Source organism: Eleutherodactylus coqui, chromosome 3 (assembly GCF_035609145.1).
Source record: "Eleutherodactylus coqui strain aEleCoq1 chromosome 3, aEleCoq1.hap1, whole genome shotgun sequence".
Classification (NCBI taxonomy): domain Eukaryota; kingdom Metazoa; phylum Chordata; class Amphibia; order Anura; family Eleutherodactylidae; genus Eleutherodactylus; species Eleutherodactylus coqui.
The window spans coordinates 153,158,739-153,179,512 of record NC_089839.1 but is presented as its reverse complement, the minus strand read 5'-3'; the positions used below and the strand labels follow the sequence as shown (position 1 = coordinate 153,179,512).

Here is a 20,774-nt window from a genome sequence, read left to right as displayed (position 1 = left end):
TTTCTATGTTTAAATTCATAGGGTAATCTGTGTCCACATCATGTTTGAGCCCTCTGCCTAACGTCCCTTTTACAAAGAACGGCTGTCAGCTAAATGACTGCACAAGCGCTGATATCATCGCTAAGGTCGTTTGGCGCTCATATTGAGCGTTTACACAGGCAGATTTCGCTGGTAGATTGCAGGCTTCTCACTCAGCGCTTCACCTTCTATGTGAAGCGAGGAGCATTTACACAGAACGAAAAGCCAGCGATGGCTTTTATGCTGACTGAAAATCAGCAATAATGACTTGTGAGTAAATAGTGAGCGTGTTTTGTTTTGTTTTTTTCACTTTGTTTTGTTTAAATTTTTTTACATTTTTTTTACATTTATGCTGCACGATTATCGCTCAAATTTGTTTATTTGAAAAAGTTTTAGTTTCAAATAATCAGATTTTCTTCAAAATATAGCAGTATATTAGCTAGAGATATACCCCGCTCAGGGGGGATTTCAAAATGAAAAAATAATAATCAGAACATAGTAAGAATTAATGAAGGGTAATGACTTCCACATATATTGTATCACATACTACTTCAGGTTAGTCCTGCTGCCCTCCACTTCTTTTGTAGGACTTCTATAGACCTCCCTCCCCTCCCCAAACCACAAACACACACACACCGCTGAAGGGCCTCTGTAAGACTTGGCGCTCCCAAATAGTCAGACCACGGCTGCCACATTTTCAGAAACCACTCCATCCTATCTTCCCTGATAGCTGAAAGCTTCTCGTATACCATCATCCGTGAGATTCTAGCCTTGATTGGACCAATCTGCAGTACTGGCGATGACCATTGTGATGCTATATGGACTCTGGTGGCCATACAAATATTTTGAGCCAATTTATGCTGCTGATTGTTGAAGCCTGACTGTTTATCCGCTAGCAAGCATGTCGCTGGGCCCGGTCAAAGGGCTTGCCAATCACCGAGGAGACAAGGCCAGCGACCTGTCCCCAGAGTGATCTCGCCTCCGTGCAAGTCAACCGGGTGTGCACAGTAGAACCTGATTCGGCCATTAGGCAGAAGTTAAGGTAAAAAAAACAGCTTGCAAAAATATCTTGATTCACAGCGTTAAGCCAAATTGCCATTGTCCAACAACTCCAAGCTGGTTTCTCAGGAATGCAATGTGGAAAAAACTGTGTATTAGATCACTCCAGCCGTTCTCATAGAAAATGTTATCTTTTTATTAGAATATATCCACAGAAATGTCAAAACGCTCACTTGTGAACAGGGCCCTATGTGTGTTTTTTTTTTTTTTTTTTAATTTGTTTTATTTATTGAAAGATTTGCAGAGTACAGAATCAAAGAAAAAGCTTTGTTAGTTACATGTCAATAGATACATAGTTGTTGAACTGCATATGATTTAATACAATGGTTATTACCGTACTCCCTGAATATATTGTTTGAGCATTTATAACAAACTTTTATTAACTTTTTTTTTAATTTTTTTTTTTTAAACCGTTCTGCTCTGTCTAATACTGCTCTTTTTTAAAAAAAAAAAAAAAAAAAAGAGAAATATTACAAGTCTTCAAGCGCTTGTTGGTAAAAGGAGGGGGAGAGGGAGAAGGATTATGGGGCGGGGGGGAGTAAGGGGGGAATGGAATTGGGGCTCAAGGTTTATTCCGTAGACAAGGTGGAATCAGAGTCCAACCAGGCACCCCATACTTTTTGACATTTGCTCGGGCAATCTCTGTTCTGAAAAATAATTTTTTCATAGACTACGGTGTTCACTATTTGAATCCAGTGTAGAGTTGAGGGGGTTCTGCAGCCATCCATTTCATGGCTATCACCTTACGTGCTAAAATAGCACCTTCTCGAGAAATGTACGGGTGTAGTATGGCCACACCTCCACAGTAAGCTAAACACCATCTTGGGGTCCAGATTAACAGTAAGTGGGGGAGGTAGTAGTGAATTTATGAGGTCAACAATTTTGGACCAGTATTCATTGACAGGGGGGCGGGCATTCCCATATCAGGTGCCAAAAGTTGGCCTCTGGCTGGTGGCATCTGTGGCAGGAGTTTGAGGCTATATGCCAATTTTGTGAAGACGGCTGGGGGTAAGATAGGCTTGATGTATTATATATAACTGAATCAATTTGTTATTTATGGCAGGAGAGACCGATAGGTGGGATTTAGAAATGTCTTGCCAGTCTTCAGGTGTGAGGGATGGAATGGTTTGCTTCCACCTGTCGTACCCCGAAAGTGGATTGTGATCTATTTTGGCTGAAAGAAGGTGCGTGTATAGAGCCGAGATTAGCCCTTTGGGTCCTTGTGACTTAAGGATGCCAATTGTAGGAAATCTGGATATTCGAGTTGAGGTGGGTGGAAATTGAGAATTCAGCGCATGCCTCAACTGGAAAAATCTGAATAATTGAAGATGAGGGGATTGCAGTCTGTCACGTAGTTGAGTGAATGTAGGGAGTATCTCGTCCGTATAAATATCATCCAGTGTGTGTATCCCCTGAGACACGCAGTACTGTGGGTCTGGGACTGATTGTAGTGCAGCGAAACCAGGATTGTTCCGTAGGGGAAGTTCAGGTATTACATTTTGGTATCTCTGAAGGGTTTTAACTTCCTTCCACACGCCAAGGGCTAGTTTATGAAGCGGAATTACATCGGAGGAGTTTGTGCATTCTGGAAACTCTAAGTAATTTAGTAAATTATTTCCTTTTACTTGTTTCGCAAGCTGTTTTGTCTGCTATGGGCATTTCTTTGTCCAGAACCCAGGCTCGAATATTTCTCAGTTGCCCTGCTAAGTAATAAAGCCGGAGGTCCGGAAGGGCCATTCCGGCTTGCTCTTTAGGTCTTTGTAATGTTGATAAGCTTAGTTTGGAGCGGGAAGAGTTCCATATGAATGAAATAATGAGGGAGTTTAAGGACTGAAAAAAGCGCTTGGGCACGCTTACTGGCATGTGCTGTAATATGTATAAGCATTTCGGTTGGATGACCATTTTAACAAGATTTATCCGCCCTGCCACAGAGAGCGGCAGCTTGGACCACCTCTTAAACTTGTGTTTTATATCCTCCAGTAGTGGGGTGACATTATCCGCTATTGCCCTGCCATGGTCACAGGACATAATCATCCCCAAGTATTTAAATGTTGAAACCTCTTTCAGTCCATATCTGGTGACACACCGATCATTTTTTGGGTGAAGGTCTGTGTATAGGATTGTGGACTTGGACCAATTAACGTGTAATCCTGAAAAAAGAGAAAATCTGTCTATATGCATCATAGCTTGGGAGAAGGAGTTAATTGGGTCTGATAAGAAAAGAATTGTCATCTGCATATAATCCTACTTTACTCTCAAGGTCTGCCCATCTGATGCCAGTTACATTGGGAGTGTTTCTCAGACGGATTGCCAGTGCCTCAATGGCTATGGCGAATAGGGCCGGGGATAAAGGGCATCCCTGTCGGGTGCTCCTTGCCAGTTGAAACTCTGCTGATGGGATGCCGTTTACAATCACGTTTGCGTTCGGGCATTTATATATAGTTTTAACCCATTGTCGAAATTGAGGACCAAACCCGAAACAGATCAGACAGGCCTCCAAAAAGACCCACTCTAAAGAGTCGAAAGCTTTTGTCATGTCTAGCGAGACCAGGGCCCGGGGCATGTTGTATTGTTTTCCCAATTGAATGGCTGTTTGGACTCTGCGAATATTTATTGTTGTGGATTTCCCTGGCATGAAACCTGTCTGGTCGGGATGTATGATGGATAAGATTACCTGATTTAGTCTGGTGGCCAGGATTTTAGTTAGTCTTATAGTCTGTGTTCAGCAGTGAAATGGGGCAGTATGAGTCGCATTCTATAGGGTTTTTTCCAGGTTTCAATATCACTACTATGGAGGCTTTGTAAAATGAGGGTGGGAGTGCTTTATCTATTTGGGCCTGGCACAGTGTCTCTAGTAGTTGTGGAGCTAGTTGTTCGCTATATTTACGATATGCCTCTATTGGGAGGCCATCTGGGCCAGGAGATTTGTTAAGAGCCATGTCTTGAATTGTTTGCTGGATCTCTTCCAGAGTGATTGGAGCTTCCAAGAGCTCGACCTGTTCTGTGGAAAGAGTTGGGAAGGTCAAGTCATTTAGATAATTTAGGGTGTCTGCCACAGTATTTTGGGAGGAAGAACTGTACAGCTTGGTGTAGAATTCCTTGAAACAGTTTGTGATAGCTGGGGCATCAGTCAGCTCTGCTTCACATTGGTTTTTAATCTTAAGGACTGTATTGGCTTGGTTTTCCTGTCTAATCAAATTGGCGAGGTGGCTGGACTGATTTCCCAGTTCAAAATAATATTGCTTGGTGAAGAATAATTTGCGTTTGGCCTTAGCGTGAATTTGGTGTTTATAGAGTCGGGTGAGGCTAAGCCAGGCTATTCTGTTAGCATCTGTGGGATTAGATATGTATAGTTTTTCAGCTTCCATAGTTTGGGTTTCTAATTCTTTGTCGGTCTGGGATGTTGACTTTTTAATATGTGTAATAGCGGATTTAAGGAATCCTCTAATGTAGGCTTTGAGAGTGTCCCACTTTAGGGCAGGGTGGGTGTTGCTGTTATGAGCGTCTAGGAATGGGGATATATGGAAGGGGGTTTGGTCATCTGACCCCATAAGCTTGAGCCAGAATGGGTGCAGTTTCCATACAGGCATTATCTCGTGCCGAGGGAATGTTAAGGTTAATAGTATAGGGCTGTGGTCAAATATACCCCGCGGACAGTGCGTTATATTGGAGAGAAAGATCGCCAGTTCCGTGGAACTGAATATATAATCAATTCTCGCCAGTGCATTATGTCCTGGGGAATGACAAGTGAATTCTAAAGTTTTGGGGTGATATAATCGCCAGAGATCAATCCAGCCAACACTGTCGACCAGTTGCCTCAAGGGGGAGTTTGAAGTGCAGGTAGTGTTAGGGGGTGTATGGAATCTGTCCTTGGTTGGATCCATTACCAAGTTAAAATCCCCTAGACAAATCACCGCCGCCGAAGGGTATTGGTGCGCGAATGCTATGGCCGTTTGTAGAAGATAGAGGTTGTTGTGGGGTGGGTTATAGATAGATAGAATGACATAAGGTTTGGAGTCAATTTCCCCGTGTATGAATACGAATCTTCCTTTGGGGTCTCTGCGGACGTTAATGGGGTTCCATCTCAGACTTGTGGATAAGCAAAGAGACGCCTCTAGAGGAGGAGGTGTGGAAGGAGTGGGCCATCCATTGGACCCATGGTTTTCTCAGGGTGTCGGCCTTGTCTTTAATTAAGTGGGTCTCCTGCAAACTTCTAATGTGTGGATTAATTTGCTTAATATATGAGAAGACTGCCCTCCACTTGAGAGCAGTACCTAGGCCCCGCACATTCCAACTAAGGCATGTTAGAGACATTGGTATTTACGTAAACATGGAATTTACACATTTTATCTATATCTATTGAATATAGAAAAGGGGAAAATATTGACCAGTATTGAAAAGTGGGTTGTGTCAGCGCAGACTTGTTAAGAATATTGATAAAGAACAGATTAAAACATCTTAAACAATTAACCTTTGACATCTTGCTTAAATTTTCACGTAGGTGTCAATAGAAAACGGAATAGAAAAAGAGAAATAGATTAAAAAAAAACAAAGCAATTTAGCTACAATCTAGAAGTAGCAGATGGTATTAGGAGGGGATATCCCAATGGCCTATAGAGGGCTCAATTCGACCGCTAGGCCTTAACTGTAATTTGAGTGCCACAGCCGTTCAGTTCGCCATCTATAAGTCAGAGGGGTATTGGCAATGCAAATTATAACTGGGTTTAGAGTCCCGCCATAACTGTAACAGGATCAAACGTTTCTCGGTGACTTTGGGTGCATATCAAGCCATTCGAGGGCCTCAGTGGGAGATTGCAGAAAGATCGCCTTTCCTTGTGCCACGATGCGCAAACGGGCTGGGTATGCCATTGAGTAGAGGATATTTCTTTCTTTAAACTTCCTCTTAACTTCCATGAAGGTGGCACTTTGTTTTTGTAATTCGGCAGAAAAGTCCGGGAATATGGAAATCGTTGTGTTATATTTGAGTGGGCCCTTTAGTCTGGCTTGGCGTAATGCAGCATCTCGGTCCCTGCCATTCAAGATCCTTGCTAGGAATGGGCGCGGGGGGGCTCCCGGCTGTGGCGGTTTTGCTGGGACTCGGGCTCTCTCCACTGTGAAGTGGGCGGAGAAGGTGTCGTCGCCCAATAAGGATTTCGGCCAGGTCTCGGCAAATATTTCTGGGTGGGAGCCTTCCGATTTTTCCGGAAGGCCTATTATGCACAGATTGTTACGGCGCGACCGATTTTCCAGATCGTCTGTTTTAGATTCGCAAAATTCTGTTATTCTTATGGCTTTTTTTACTGCCGCAGAAAGTGGGCGTAGGGAATCTTCTGCGTTGGAGATGCGGTCTTCCATCTCCTGCATTCTACCTCGCATGTTCTGTAGGTCTTGTCTTGGCAAGGAGACGTCAGACTTTATCTCTTCTATTTTGTTGGTGAGAGAGGATGTGCAGGTGTTAATTACTTCTAGAAGCTGTCGCATGGTTGGTTCCGGGGGTTTCCCCGCGTCGTCTTCAAATTCTCTCATCTGGGTAGGTCGCGACGCTCGCGGGGTATGATTTGAGTTTTCAGTGCGGGCAAATTCTTTTAGTTTCTCTGCTGCAGAGCCGTTTTTGGCACGTGTACTCATGATAGATGGCGTTAGATTAGTATATTACTTTATAGAGAGAAGGGGTTTTTCTTTGTCTTTTCCCCCTGCAGCAGCTTGATGTAAACAGCTTCAGGTACTGTTACTTGCGAAAAATGTCGGATAGCAGTTCTAAAGATTTGATGCAATTCTCGCAGGATTTAGATGCTATAGACTGTAAAGTCCTTGTAACTATACGGTTACAGTAATTGTTAGAGGGTAGGGGTCCAATAGATTGGGTCACAATTATTCAGGATTTGTCCAAATCTTACACTGGTAGCGGTCGCAACGGTGGAAGGTGACAGCCTCGCGTGGCGATGCTGCCTGCTAATGGCTATAGATTTCTGTCTTGTCGCTCCAACGTCACAATTTGAAATGTATGGAGAGATCAATGTTTCCTGTGGGACCAACCGCCTGTCCGTCAGATGGATCGCTGCCCGCGTGGGAGTTATGTCTTGGGACAGTCTCCCCTCCAGGACGTCGCTATCCAGCGGTGTGGGCAGCAGGGGTGCTTTCCAGGGGGGGATGAGGAGGATTTTACTGTGGGCTGTTTGCCCAGGTTTACAGTTCTATGAGCTGGCTTCGCAGGGCAGCTGTGTTGTCCCCCTGCCCCCACTAGGTACTCAGTTTGTTGCCGGCTCCGCAGGGCCGGGTCCGAGAGGGGGGATTTTTCAAGTCCAGTGCTCCAGGAGGACGCCGAGTGTCTCCGTCCGTCCAGCCCTAGTAGATCAGCCTGGATGCGGGCTGCAGATGAGGCGGCCGGACCAGTCGCGGCCCCGTTTCCTCTACTTGAAGGGTTTCTTGTTTTCCTCCTCTCCCAAGCCGCGGCAAGCGGCAGCAGGATATTATGCAGCGGCGGGGCGGACGGGCAGTCCGCAGTATCTCGCTGGCTCTCACAGCTGATCGTCTGCTTCAGAGGCCGGGAGACGGACCGCGCCCCCCGACCGATAGAGGATCGGATGTTCGGCTGCAGGGAACGGCTCCCAGGAGACGGGCGGCTTAGCAAGCCGCGGCTCTGGTCGGGGTCTTGCAGGAGGTACTCCTCGTGGAGGTAGGCACCGGAGGCTCGCAGCTCTCGAGGTCAGGTCCGGGTCGGCGGCCGCGGGGCTCTGCAGGCAAGCGGCGGCTGGAGGTTTTGAGACGACAGAGTGCAGGGCGGTGCAGGCAAGCGGCGGCTGGAGGCCTTGGGGCGACCGGAGCGACAGGCGGACCGCAACCCCTGCTCAGGTCTTGCAGCAGTGGCACGACTCCAGTGGTGAGGGCTCGGAGGGTCCCACCTCGTTCGGGTTGTAACCAGGCGCGGGTCGCCACCCGGCAGACGAGGCAGTCCAGCAAGCCACAGGTCCTAAAAGGGGGGGATTCTTACCGGCTAAGTTGCGCCTGGGTAAGGGAGGACGGGGCACGCAAACCTCGGTTTAGCCTGCAGGCAGGTGGGTCAGACGAGTTGGCGCTAAATGAAGAGCGGGAGGGGAGCAGGGCGTTGGCGCCTCTTCTCTTCTGCCTCGGCCCACGGTCTTGCTGTGGGTGTCAGGTGGCTGTTATTGCTCCCAGCTGCGGTCCAGTTCTTTCTTCAGAATCTAGAGGTCCTTTAGCGGTGTTGTGGGCAACAGGAGTCTGGTAAGGCCAGGATTTTATAAGAATTCTAGACTTTTACCTGGGGAGCTCTCCTCACATGCGACTCTCCATGTTGGTTGCCGGCCATGCCCCGGCCCTATGCGTTTTGTTCAGAGGACCACTCCTACTAATGAATAATTAATGAGGAAAAACTAATCAAATTAGCGCATACACAAAAGATTACTTTTGATACAGCCACATGGAAATCTGATTCATTTTTTCTCTTTTAACTGCGTAATCCAATAATCCCTTTCAATACCAGGGACTGTAAACAAGGATATATCCCATTGGTGGATTTCCAGAAATGTCTGGATGCAGCATACAGGGAACATCTCAATATACCTGAGCAAGAATTAGAGCTCCGCAATACGTAGTGTTTGTCAACAAATATTTTATTGGCTTTTTTTAACATCTAAATTACATTTTGCAAAATTTACCCAGTGCATAGGGTGTACAATACAGTTTATAGCCTTTTGTATAGACAATCAAGTAAGTCAACATGTGGTTCACATTCCAGCATATAATGGGACCTACGCATGGTGTTGACTGACTAACTTGTTTGAATCCGAACCTGCACATGTTCAAGTGGGTGGTGGAGTATACCTTCGCTCAGTATGCGTATATTGGGGTGTGTTGGTCCCATCAATTATCTTGTGCAGATCGGGGCTCGTATGGTCAAAGCTTAACAGGACAATACTATTGAAGAAAGAGAAAAGGAACAAGTAATACAGATCTAACAGTGGGTTACTCCGTCATGGGTGTCCACCTGGATAATAACTTGGCTGCATTATTACATCCTAATCAATACCTAAAAGAGGCAATGCCTAAAACTATACCCAAGGATATATTTTCTTTATTCAATGGACTCATTTTTGAGGCAGGAAATTAACATGAGTATCCTGAGAAAAGAAGCCACTTTGCCCAGTAGTCTTTAAATTTTCCCAATTGGCCAAATCTGTTTGCAATCAGGTGTTCCATTACGCAGGTATGTTGGACTCCTAGAACCATGTCAGTCAGTATTGGGACCTCAGGGGTTTTCCATTATTTTGGCTATGGAAGATCTAGTTGTTGTCAGCACATGTGATATAATAGACAAGTCAGGGGGTGCAATTTTGTATACCAAGTGATAAAAGGGCCACACCCAGGTTCCAATTAAGGCTAGAGTGCAAAATCAGACACAATGCTAAGTGTACTTGTTCCCATAGTAGTTTAAGAAATTCATATGACCACCATATATGTAACAGTGAACCAATTTGTTTCTGACATCTCCAGCAAATATTGGAATGTTGGGGTGAAAATTTGGTCAAACGATGGGGAGTTGAATACCATTTGCTTATGGGAATTTCGTCCCATTTACCCTACGTTTTTTTTGTTTTTTTTAAACTTCAAATTTTCATCTAGTAGGCAGACAAAAGATTTTGTTCACATGGAAGATTTGTATGTATGAAGAACAATCTTTCTTTAACCCCTTCCAATCCAATTTGTATCCTGATTTTCCTAGGGGGCTTACTCTTTTTCTGCCGTTATACAACTGCGCTATATGCTAGCTAAAGCCAGTATTGCATGAGGTGACACATTGGATAGGCTCTGACAGCAGAGAGGCTGGCAATATACAGTAAAAGAACCCAGATGGACGTCTTCCAGCATCAGAGCTGTACAGACTTAAATCATAATGTCTTCAGACGTCAGACATTGGATTGGAAAGGGTTAAAGGTACCCATATGCCTTAGACTAAAGTTGATGAAAATGCACATTTTCAACCCAAACTATTTGGGTGAAATATAACAATGAACTGTTTTTCGCTGACTGATGGACTGTCATTGTGTGGAAAGAAGTCTGCTGTTTTTTGATGAAAGATCTTTTGTTGTTGTGGAAGATCTAGCTTTTTCTTTGAAGGAATGTTTCCAGAAAGATTGTTTTCCCACTGCTTGATGCCATTGAACATTTTGTGGCTAGTTTAGGCCAATATGGACTAAAATGTGTATACATACATCTAGAAGATAATTGTTCACCAGGTTGTTTGTTCAACAGTTGTTCAAGCATCAACCTACTTCTATCTAATATGTATGGCAACCTTAAAATCTAATGTAAACAATCTGTTTTAACCAAATGGTCATCATATACCTGACATTGTTTGCTGTTTTACATGAACTTGTTATATGCAAAACTTTTCTGTTTTACAGCCGAAGACGGGAGGCGGAGGAAGACGTCGTGGTGGACAGAGGCATAAAGTGAAGTCTCAGGGGACAGGTGCCCCAGCAGGGGGTTGTTAAACATGACTGCTTAACTTCTGTGTCCTTCCAACAGCTTGAACGTGCCCCATCACAGTTCAGTGGAAATGAAGCAGACAGTCCCAGCAAACCTGCATTTCCATATATATTGGTCCAGTGAAGCCCCACTGAATTCTTACTGATCAGTGGCTATTCCAGTAGTCATTGATTAGTGTTCATCAGCTTTGTGTCCTGACTTGCTGTTGACGACTGGTTTCAGGATGATAAAGAGCACATGAATCTCTTGCACAGACAAATTGTAGCTGTAACCCCTATAAAATGAATGGGATTTTAAGGAATGGTCTTAATGTTTTTTGTTTTTTTTTCTCCTTCAGAAGCAGGATATATCGTCCTGCGTAAAAATGGGAGGGAAAAGCCAAATGTGACTGCTCGGTGAAAACAATCTACTCCTAAAAACATCTGATTTAAATTTTTTCTTTATTTCCTAACATTTCCAAGCAAGAGACTTTCTCAATCAATTTATTTAAGATAAATGAGTTTTATTTTATTTTACACATTCTTCACATTCATGTTTTAGTTTGGATTGTTCTTTATTGTGCATTACTCTGTTTTTGTTTTAATAGCTGTAACCTAAAGAATAGCAGAGTTTTACATTTGAACATCCATGTCTCTGCTTTTGTGGCATGTCTTATCATGGCAGCTTGTGTAAATCTATTAATTTGTGCACCAATGCCTGTCAGACTAAACTATAAAAACAGATCTTAAGGCTCAGTCAGTTAAGTTGTTTACTTTTATTACTTTGCATAATTATAGATGGCAGGCATGCGTATTTGAGCCCTCAGTCTTTAGTTGTGTTGGCAGAAACCACACCAGTCTATGCTGTATCAATCCTTAGAATGAAGAAGCCACAACACTAGTTAAGTGCCACAGCTCCTTCGCTGATTGTTATTTATTTTATTGCAACACCCCGGGCCACCCCTATGCTGAGAACTACAACGCCGCCTTAAGCTTTGTTGACTTTTTGCACCGCACATGGTCAGGCAGACATGAGGCCTCTGCCCGTCATATTTGTTTTGTGTGTTTTTTTTTGTTTTTTTTACCACAGGTGGTCGCAAAAGATGACATCCCCACCCCACACGGATCATAGAGCAATGGTATATGCTAGAGCCATTAATAAACCAGAAACTGGCAGCATATCTGTCCATAGGTTGTCTGGTATCACTGCTCAACTCTACTGATGCAAGGATAAATTCTATCCTTGAAATAATGATTCAATAAGCTACTAAGTGTGAAAGGTCAGTTATGCAAATAAGAAGGAAATTTACTTCCTTTTTCTTGTTTACTGCTCATTCCCAGCAGTCAAATTTGTTCTTAATACCTTAGTACCTGTTCCTATAGCTGTTAGTACCTGTTCCCTGGCACAGGGGACCTATGCTGGGAAAAGAAAGAGTTTGCTTGTCAGAGCAAAAACTTGTCTGACAAATAGCTGGGATTGGGCAAACTTTCAATGTCAGCTGTTTAACTCATTAGATGCGGCTGTCAGAATTGACCACAGCATCTAAGAGGTAGACAATAGGAGAGGGTTCTGTCACTAATTGGACTCTTTGCAATGCTTTTACAGGCAGACTTTAACAGGGTCTAATAAACTCCTGTCAGAGGTATAGTACACTGCGAGCGAGCAGATAGTTACATCTTCAAGTCCCCTCAAGGGATTGGGAAAAAAAAGGTGTTTTTAAAGTCGAATGAAGTTTCAATCTAAAGAGTGGAAAAAAAAAACCCAAACCCCATAGATATTGCTGCATTCGTAGTTACCTGAACTATAACAATATTTTTAGATAAACTGCAGAGAATGTTGTAAAAAAAAAAAAATAAAAAAAATTGGATGCACAAAATAGGGTCAGTGAGGAATTCTCCCCGTGTAAATGGGATGTGTGGCTTACAGAAATGACAACTAATTTGATCGCAAGTAGTAAACGACTGTTCATGCGGCTCATCGGTGATCTTCGTCCTGAGTGAAATCCTTTTAAAGGGAACCTTCATCAGCTATAATCACCATAAACTAATAGCCCTTTTAAACAGGGCGACAGTCTTTCAAATGACTGCACGAGCGCTGACTCCGCTAAGGTCATTAGCGCCCACGCAGAGCGTTTACACAGAATGACTTGCCTCTGGATCGTGGGATTCTCATTCGCTTCTCACTCAGCGCTGCACCCCCTATGTGAAGCAGAGAGCGTTTGGAAACCAGCAAGCCAACAACTTTTTTCAGTCCGCTTTAATAAAAAAAAAAAAAAAAAGTCGGCTTAACAAACCGCAAATGACAAGTGAGCAATTTTGTTTTGTGCATTTACACTGAACGATTATCGCTCAAATTTGTTGTGACAATTATCACTCAAGATTCATGCAGTGTAAATGGGCTGTTAGTTGTGGTGCTTATAGTTTAGATGACGTGGAGTATCCGAGGAGCCTCTTTTCATACTCTCCTGATCCCGCATTCCTGTGGTGTCCCCGGCATAGTTGGCACACGCACAGCCTTCTGACAAGTCCAGCTGGTGCACACGTACTGACTTTGTCAGGGGACTGAGCGAATATGAAAAGAGGCTCCCCAGATTCCATGCTGCCAAACTATAAACACCATAACTTGTTTAAAGGAACTTGTCATCAACTATATGCGCCATAAACCAAGTGCAGACTGGCTGGTTATATAAATGCTTGTATGGACAGTTGGTTGGCCCCTGTAAAGAGGCCTTAACCCTTTGTAATCCAATTGGATTCAGGGTTTCCTAGGGGCCTTTCTCTTTCTGCCATTATACAATGGTGCCATCTGCTGGCTAGAGCCAGTACTGCGGTATGGGACATGTTGGAGAGGCCCTCCGACAACAGAGCGGCCAGTAATCTACAGTAAGTATACCCTGCTGGACATCTACCGATGTCAGAGCTGTATAGGCTTCAATCAGGATATGTTTAGACGTAAGACATTGGATTGGAAAGGGTTAAGGGTGCGTTCACACATAGTGGAATTCATGTGAATTTTCCACAATTGAAAGGGTAAAAACTGCATGAAAATACAGTTGTTGATTCTCTGTAGTAGAAAATCAGCTTATTTGAAGATAACGTTTATGCCTATTTTCTCCACAGCGTGTGTATAAGTTCCCATCCACAATTCCTGCACTGTAAATGCTGTTACATTTTGCTCCCACAGGTTGAGAATGCTGCAGAAAACGAAGGTTACTATTGCACAGCCAACTTGAAATTTTGCGTTAAACGAGGGGCTGCGCTTTGAAGTTCATCCTAGCAGTAAATACGATTGCTAGTGGTCGCCGATGGCACTCACGTAAAAGCACCCTAATACGTCATGGCCTCATTGTTATCTAGATTCGTGTGCCTTTTTTATTTAATGGGCAAAGCCCCTGTGAAACCCGCACTTCAAACCTCATCTTCTTGAGATTAGGACTATACACAGACTTCGGCTGTGTGACCAATGATCGCAGTGTCTCCTTGTGATCTCCTAATCTAATAGAAGTCAATATGGGTCACACAAGTAGTTGCAACTGCAGCCACAGATATAAAAAAAATCCAACTTTACTAGATTTTCACGAGTTGTGGTTACGGCTAGCTCCACAACTACCAACATTGACTTCTGTGAGATTGTGTGAAGGCCAAAGTCGCCACGTAGATTTTGATCGAAACATTTTTTGCCCCTTAGCTGTTGGAGAGATCTTTAACACAGAGGTTCACTTTTTCTCCTCGCACTGTGAATATTTTCTCAGTGTGCTCAATACATGAACGGCACAATTGTTTGTGTTCTTAGCTTAGATTGTTTGTCACAATTATAGAAAACAATCTGAACTAATAGCACCTATCATGTCTCTTATTGAGCTCACTGATTGTGTTGGGATAAAAAGTCAACCCTTTGGTATGACCTGGATTTCTGAGTTGATTACGAATAAAACGTTGGTTGATGGTCTACAGTTGCGACTTGGATCAGATTACGTTTATTTAGTAACCAATGTATTAAGCTAGGTCATTTTAAAGGGTTTCTTATGTTTCCTGGAACCTCTAGTCTTTGTGTTGAACCAGCTCATTGTTAAGCAGGGAGAACCTATTTAATATTTTTGTATATAGCTATGTTTGCACTAGAGTTCTGTCCCTGTGGGTCTCTCTATTGTCATCCCAAGACTGATGATGTGCTGTGTAAACATAGGATCTTACACGTTGACTCACTACAGGGAGTGTCGGGTCGCATGGAGAATGTTGTACCTGGTGTTACCGTACAGCATTGAGTATTCTGTCTTTACATCTTAAATTTTGACAAAAAATTTAGGCTAAATACTTTTTTTTTTTAAACCTGGTTAGTTCCTAGAGCCAACATCCTCTCAGTGGTAGGCCTTGGTTCATTTAAAGGGATTGTCCAGAATTAGACAAAAAAAAAAAATCTGTCTCTTCTGTGAAACGGCATCCTATCTGTTCATAGGCTCTCTAGTAGTGTTATTCAAGTGGATGGGACTGAACAACAATACAAGCACCCCATGCGAAAAGACATCACACTTTTCAAACAAGACAAAAATCATCCATTTTTTTTTTCTTTAATCCTGGGCAACTCCTCTTTAAAGCTGTCGCGCCACACCAGATAAAAAAAAGCAGTGAAGTGCTCTGAATATTTTCTACAGCAACCTATTAACATCAATTTGACAAGTCATTTTAACCGTTTAGTCTGTGGTGATGAGGTTACTTTCTCCTATTTTTACCAAACTATTGTAGCTACTTTTTAAATATAGAATAGAAATTTTTATTTTCGCAGCCATTTTAACCCCTGTTTTTACATACTGGAAAGAAATTTATCAAAAATGCTTCAAACACTTGTAACCATTAAATTTGTTTAAAATGCTTGACTAGTAGTATCCTCCTTTCTGGTTTTTAAAGGGTTTGTAAATGCTTTATAAACTTAAGGCACATTTATTGCTTCCTTCTGCGTTGAAGCCTCCACTGCAGATGGCATTACATTTTTCCAATCCAATGTGATGACTACATGCAGTTCTGTTTATCCCATTGATGGCAGAACCAGACAGACCTTGTCGATAGTCAATGGGGTCCATGGTTGTTGATGGTGGATGACAGATCCAGTAAAGCATTTCTGCTTTGGCAACATTGCAAATATCAAGAGCCTAAAGTGGTCTCAGACTGCCAGCAGCTGTTGACTGCTAGTTATTCTCATCTAGTAAGTTGACTTTACATAAACTTACCACTCGTTCACACTCGCACTATCTTGCATTCGTCTCCTTTCTAGGAGATGAATAATGGCCAAATTGGCACATGCTGAAAGCAGAAATTCATCGAGGGGAACCTGCTGACTATAATGGGTTCTATTAGGCTGACATTATGCACTTCAGCATTTTCCCAGACGCACTGATACTGTATGTTATTTCCTTATGGATTTTCACAGAAATCCAAGATGGAAGCTCTGAATGGAACCTCCGACACAGATTTGAACAAAGCCTTAAATGTACATCTCTTGTTCATACCGAGGTGCTGCCCACATGACCAATATTTAGTATAAGTATATGAAGAAATGGTTAATGAGACTGGATTTTAACACATGCCTGTTTAGTAGTAGAAGTAATCTTGTTGACTCAAGTTAATGAAACTTTGAAACAAGTTGCAAAGTTTGAGTTTAGTCTTTATTTATTTAATTTTTTTGTGACTTTCTAAACCAGATCCTGATTTTTTTTTTGTTTTTTTTTCCCCCTTCCATTTTACGATTATTTGATAGGATACACTGATTTTTTTTTCCTATCCTTAATTCTGCAGTCTTGTGTGCCAAAATATGAAATGTAAATGTACAGCATTGAAACTGTTCCTGTGTAACATCAAAAGCTTTGCTGCACTTTCTTCTGCTTATGGTAGGCAGAAGGCTGGGGAATGTTTTCCCTTTTACAAGAAGCCTGTTTAACAGCACAGAATATTGAGAAATAAATTTTTCGTTCTCTACTTGTTTTGTCTAGTTCATTAGCATTTTAGAATGTAATAGTTAAAAACCCTCAATATTTTCCAATATATAATAAGATAACCCCTAAACACATTTCACAAAAAATGCCAGGCTATGAAGAAATGCTTGGGATGTAATGACATTCACCATGCAGTTAAATTAAATTTAATTGTTCTGAACTCTATTAAACCATATGAAATGTGTAATGGTTAGAATTAAACAGGATGATTACAGTAGGTAATGGGGCCACCATGGTGGATGATAACGTTAACATGAGTTGGCATCAATTCCATGAGTGCTTGAATTTTGTCTTGGGGTAGTTTTGGCCATGGGGTTATTGACCATAGTCCACAGATCATCTTCGTTACGATGCTATGGGAGAGCCTTCTCTCGATGTTTAGTTACGTCCTACAGATTCTTGAGTGGAGAGAGATCCGGGAATCGTACTGGCCAAGGAATTGCCTGGATACCTTGTACAGCGGGGCTAGTGATGTTGTGTCTTGAATGAGTATCAAGCTTGGACAAGCATGCTCGCTCATCTCTAATCAGGAGTTTAAAGGAAGACATCCATTTCATTTTAAAATAACTCCTTTAGAAACTGATGGCTGCAACACATCTAACACAGGTTAACAGAAGGCTGGAAAAGTAAGTGATACTGATGAAAAGCAACTGAGGAGCCAATTTTCTACTGAGTCACATAACTGTGTATAAGAGGAACCCCTTGAGAGGCACTCTATCAGCAGCAAAAATTGTCAGAGGGTCACCAATCTGAAAAACTGTACCTAAAGATTGAAACAATTTCTAGAAAAATGTTCAACATAAAATTCCAAAAAAAAAGAATATCCCAACCAATTTGGAAGCATCTTGAGAACTTCAGGTGCACAAGGGATAAGGCTGACAGTTGATATTGAATACTCGCAATCTACAAGTGCTCAGGCTTCACTCCATTAAAAAACAGGCAAAATTCTGGCGAGGGAGGGGGACGACGACACACTTGTTATTTGTATAGCACCAACTTATTCCACAGCACTTTCAGGTAATTTATTACACCCCATCAGTACTCATTTTACCAACCTCAGAAGGATGGCAGGCTGAGTCCACCTTGAGCCGGCTACGTAAACAATGCAGGGACTGAACTTGCAAGCTTCAGGTTGTGAGTGAGAGCTTAGGACTGCATACCATGCATGCTGTAATGCAACTCCCTGCATAGGGAGTTCATCAAGCAATCCACAAATGCAAGTTAAAGCCGTATCCTGCAACGAAGAAGCTGTATCTCAACACAATCCAGGAATACCAGTTGTTTCTCTGAATAAAAGCTTATTTAAAATGGACTAAGTTAAAATGGAAAACTGTTCTGTGGTTAGATAAATCAAAATTTGAAATTCTTTTTGGAAACCATGGACTCCAGGTCCTGTGGATTCATGAGGTGAAGGACCATACACCCTATCAGCGCACAGGTCAAAAGTCTACATCTCTAACGCAACCCCATATCATCAGTGCCTATCGTGAAAGGCACTATCAATGCTAAACCGTATATAGGGGTTTTAGAACAACATATGCTTTCACTCAGACGTCTTTTTCAATGAAGGTCTTGTGTATTTTGCTAAGACCACATTAACAATTAAAGATAACTACCTTACCCAACTTGTGCAGGAACCGAGAGGGAGGGCCATTCTGGACTTAGTACTAACTAACAAACCAGACCGAATAACAGGGGTACAGGTTGAGGGGCACTTGATTACACTGTGGTCAATGTTTCCCAACTTCCAGCTCTCATTCAATAAGAAGCCTTATCAGGGAGCGACAAATAAACTAAATCGTTAGTGGAGTGGCTGCAGATAAAAGATGTTTGTGCCATTTTAGCCTACTTTGAGGAAGCAACCACAATAGTCAGTTGTGATGATGCACTCATCCGTATGACCATCCCTGTTGTCTTTCTGCTGGAACAGGTGCTAATGGGTCTCGGGGACCATGAGTAGTTGTCAAAGGAGGAGGAAGAGATACCAACCACCTGTCTGGCCAGTCTGCCATTTCTCAACACCTCAGGGAGGGTGGCTTTAGGCAAGAAAGGGGTGGTTTTTCCAACACTTAACTCCACCAATAGAAGAAGTATAGATGAAGAGACGGAGTAAGTTGAGATTGATAATAAGCTAAAGGCAGGGGATGGGGCTATTCCATCACTTTCGGCTATTATATGTGCAGGGTGGGACCACACAGAGGATATTCTTAGGCCTATCCCCAAGCAATGTAAGCCATCACCCTTAGGCACTTTGAGACATATTGGTGCTTTTATGCTGCCGTGCTTGCAAAAGGCCCATTGCATAGGCCACATAAAAAATCAGATCATTATTGGGTGGCCACCCTACTTGATTCCCAGTACACGGCCAAAATGACATATCTCATTCCGGCAGTGGAGATGGACCTCGAAATGTAGCAGTTTAGGAACAGACTGTTTAAGCAGATTGAACAGCGGATTTCCCCAGGGATTCATCCACAGTGAATTGCATCTCATGGGGGGCTAGCAGGAAACTGCTGCAGCAGCACCACTACCTCTGGCAGGAGAAGTATAAACGGGGGTGTGGCAGTTTTATTTAGCCCATTGCAGCCTGTAGCAGCAGCACAGGGTAGGTCTCGCAAGCACAGGCAGTGGTTATGCATGATGAGTTTGTCAGCACTTAGATGGATGTACACAGACATGGCTTTAGCCCCTTTTGATTTCTGGGTGTCTAAGCTGGATGAGTGGCCAGAGCTTGCACAACATGCCTTAGAGGGGTTTGCCTGCCCTGCTGCCAGTGTACTATTAGAAAGGGTGTTCAGCACAGTTGGAAATGTGATAACTGAAGACGCATTCACCTGTCCATAGACAATCTGGATTGCCTGATGTTTATAAAAATTAACCAGGCTTGGATTTCATCTGACTTCTGTATCCCCTTCCCCATCACAGATTCCACTGATTAGTTGGCACTCTGGCAATTTTTAATTACAAATGACTGAACGTAGTTTTGTATTGAAGACCACACTTTGCCCTTAAGGAGCTGTTGTGGTGGTGCTTCTATCCTACTCCCTCTTTCCTAAATGGAAAATGTCAATATGGAAACACTGAGCTATAGCTCGTTTCCATGAGCAGCACATCCTGCCCTACATGTGCCGTTGCTGAGGGTGGTAGTTCTGCTGCTCTCCTCCTGCTTCCTCCTTATTTCTTCCTCCTCATTCCCCAAAAACAAACATTTTCTAAAGCACAAGAAATAGCTATAGCTCTACAGCTTTTCCTTGGAGACGACCCATGCTTGGGTGGCCTGTTCACCTAGTAGAATTGGTCCTTTTTGCAAATTTTATGGCATTGCACACCTGGTTTCTCCCTTGGCATAATTTTCAATCTAGGAGACCCTATGTTGGCTTTATTTTGGTTTTCAGTGACATCGGTGTGCTACAAATGACCACCACACCACTGTTCACTAAATTTATTATTTTTTTTAATCAATATTTGAGAGGAGCACATTGTTTCCAGGGCGTGCGGCTCTATTCTTTTGCAATTTGGGGGGAGCTTTTGCTGCATTGAAGACCTGGAGGGCAAAATTGTTTACATGACTTTTATTCCCATTGACTTTAATGCAAGTCGGAAACGGCCGTCCCGAGTCGCAATGATTTTGCTCAAATCGTCCCTATTCCAAAACGGATTCCACTAATCCCTCATGCCTACTTATGTAATGCATTCTATTAAGCCTATGGAAGTAGCCTAGTAGACTCTGTGGGAGGCATTGCCTAGTTGACTGAGTTACATGGCAGACGTCGAGGCCTTTGTCAGACTTACAGCAGCCATGGGAACCCACATTAAGGGTTTTCTTTTTTTTTTTTGAAAGGAACTATTGTTCAAACTAAATTGTTTAGTCTAAACTGTGATTGTTCCCAGCAAGAGAAACCAAGTAATCTTGTGGATATGATACCTTTTTAATGCCTACCAAAAATACATGATGTTATTTGCGGGCTTTCGAACCTCTAGTGGTTCTTCCTCAGGTATAATGAAATAGATCCAAAGAGGCATGTATATGTGTACATACACACACACATACTTATGACAAGGCACAGACATGGATGTGATTAATTTGCACTTTAAAAAAAATACCAGAACAGGATCAGTAGAGAAGGTTTCATGGGGGTCACCAGGCCAGTAGTGTTATCTGTACTATATTATCGTTCAGTCTAAGTGCAGCCAATTTACCAAACAAACGAGAATTGTTCACTTT

General features: G+C 42.8%; 1 protein-coding gene across 1 annotated transcript in view; it reads left to right on the top strand.

The window, feature by feature from the left end:
- GTPBP1 (GTP binding protein 1) overlaps positions 1–15,433 on the top strand; it is a 41,604-nt gene extending 26,171 nt beyond the window's left edge. Inside the window, exon 12 of the mRNA XM_066596375.1 lies at positions 10,500–15,433. Within this exon, the coding sequence (XP_066452472.1) occupies positions 10,500–10,589 (90 nt within the window). The 3' untranslated portion in view covers positions 10,590–15,433. The remainder of the gene's footprint in view (positions 1–10,499) is intronic.
- The last annotated feature ends 5,341 nt before the right edge of the window (positions 15,434–20,774 follow it).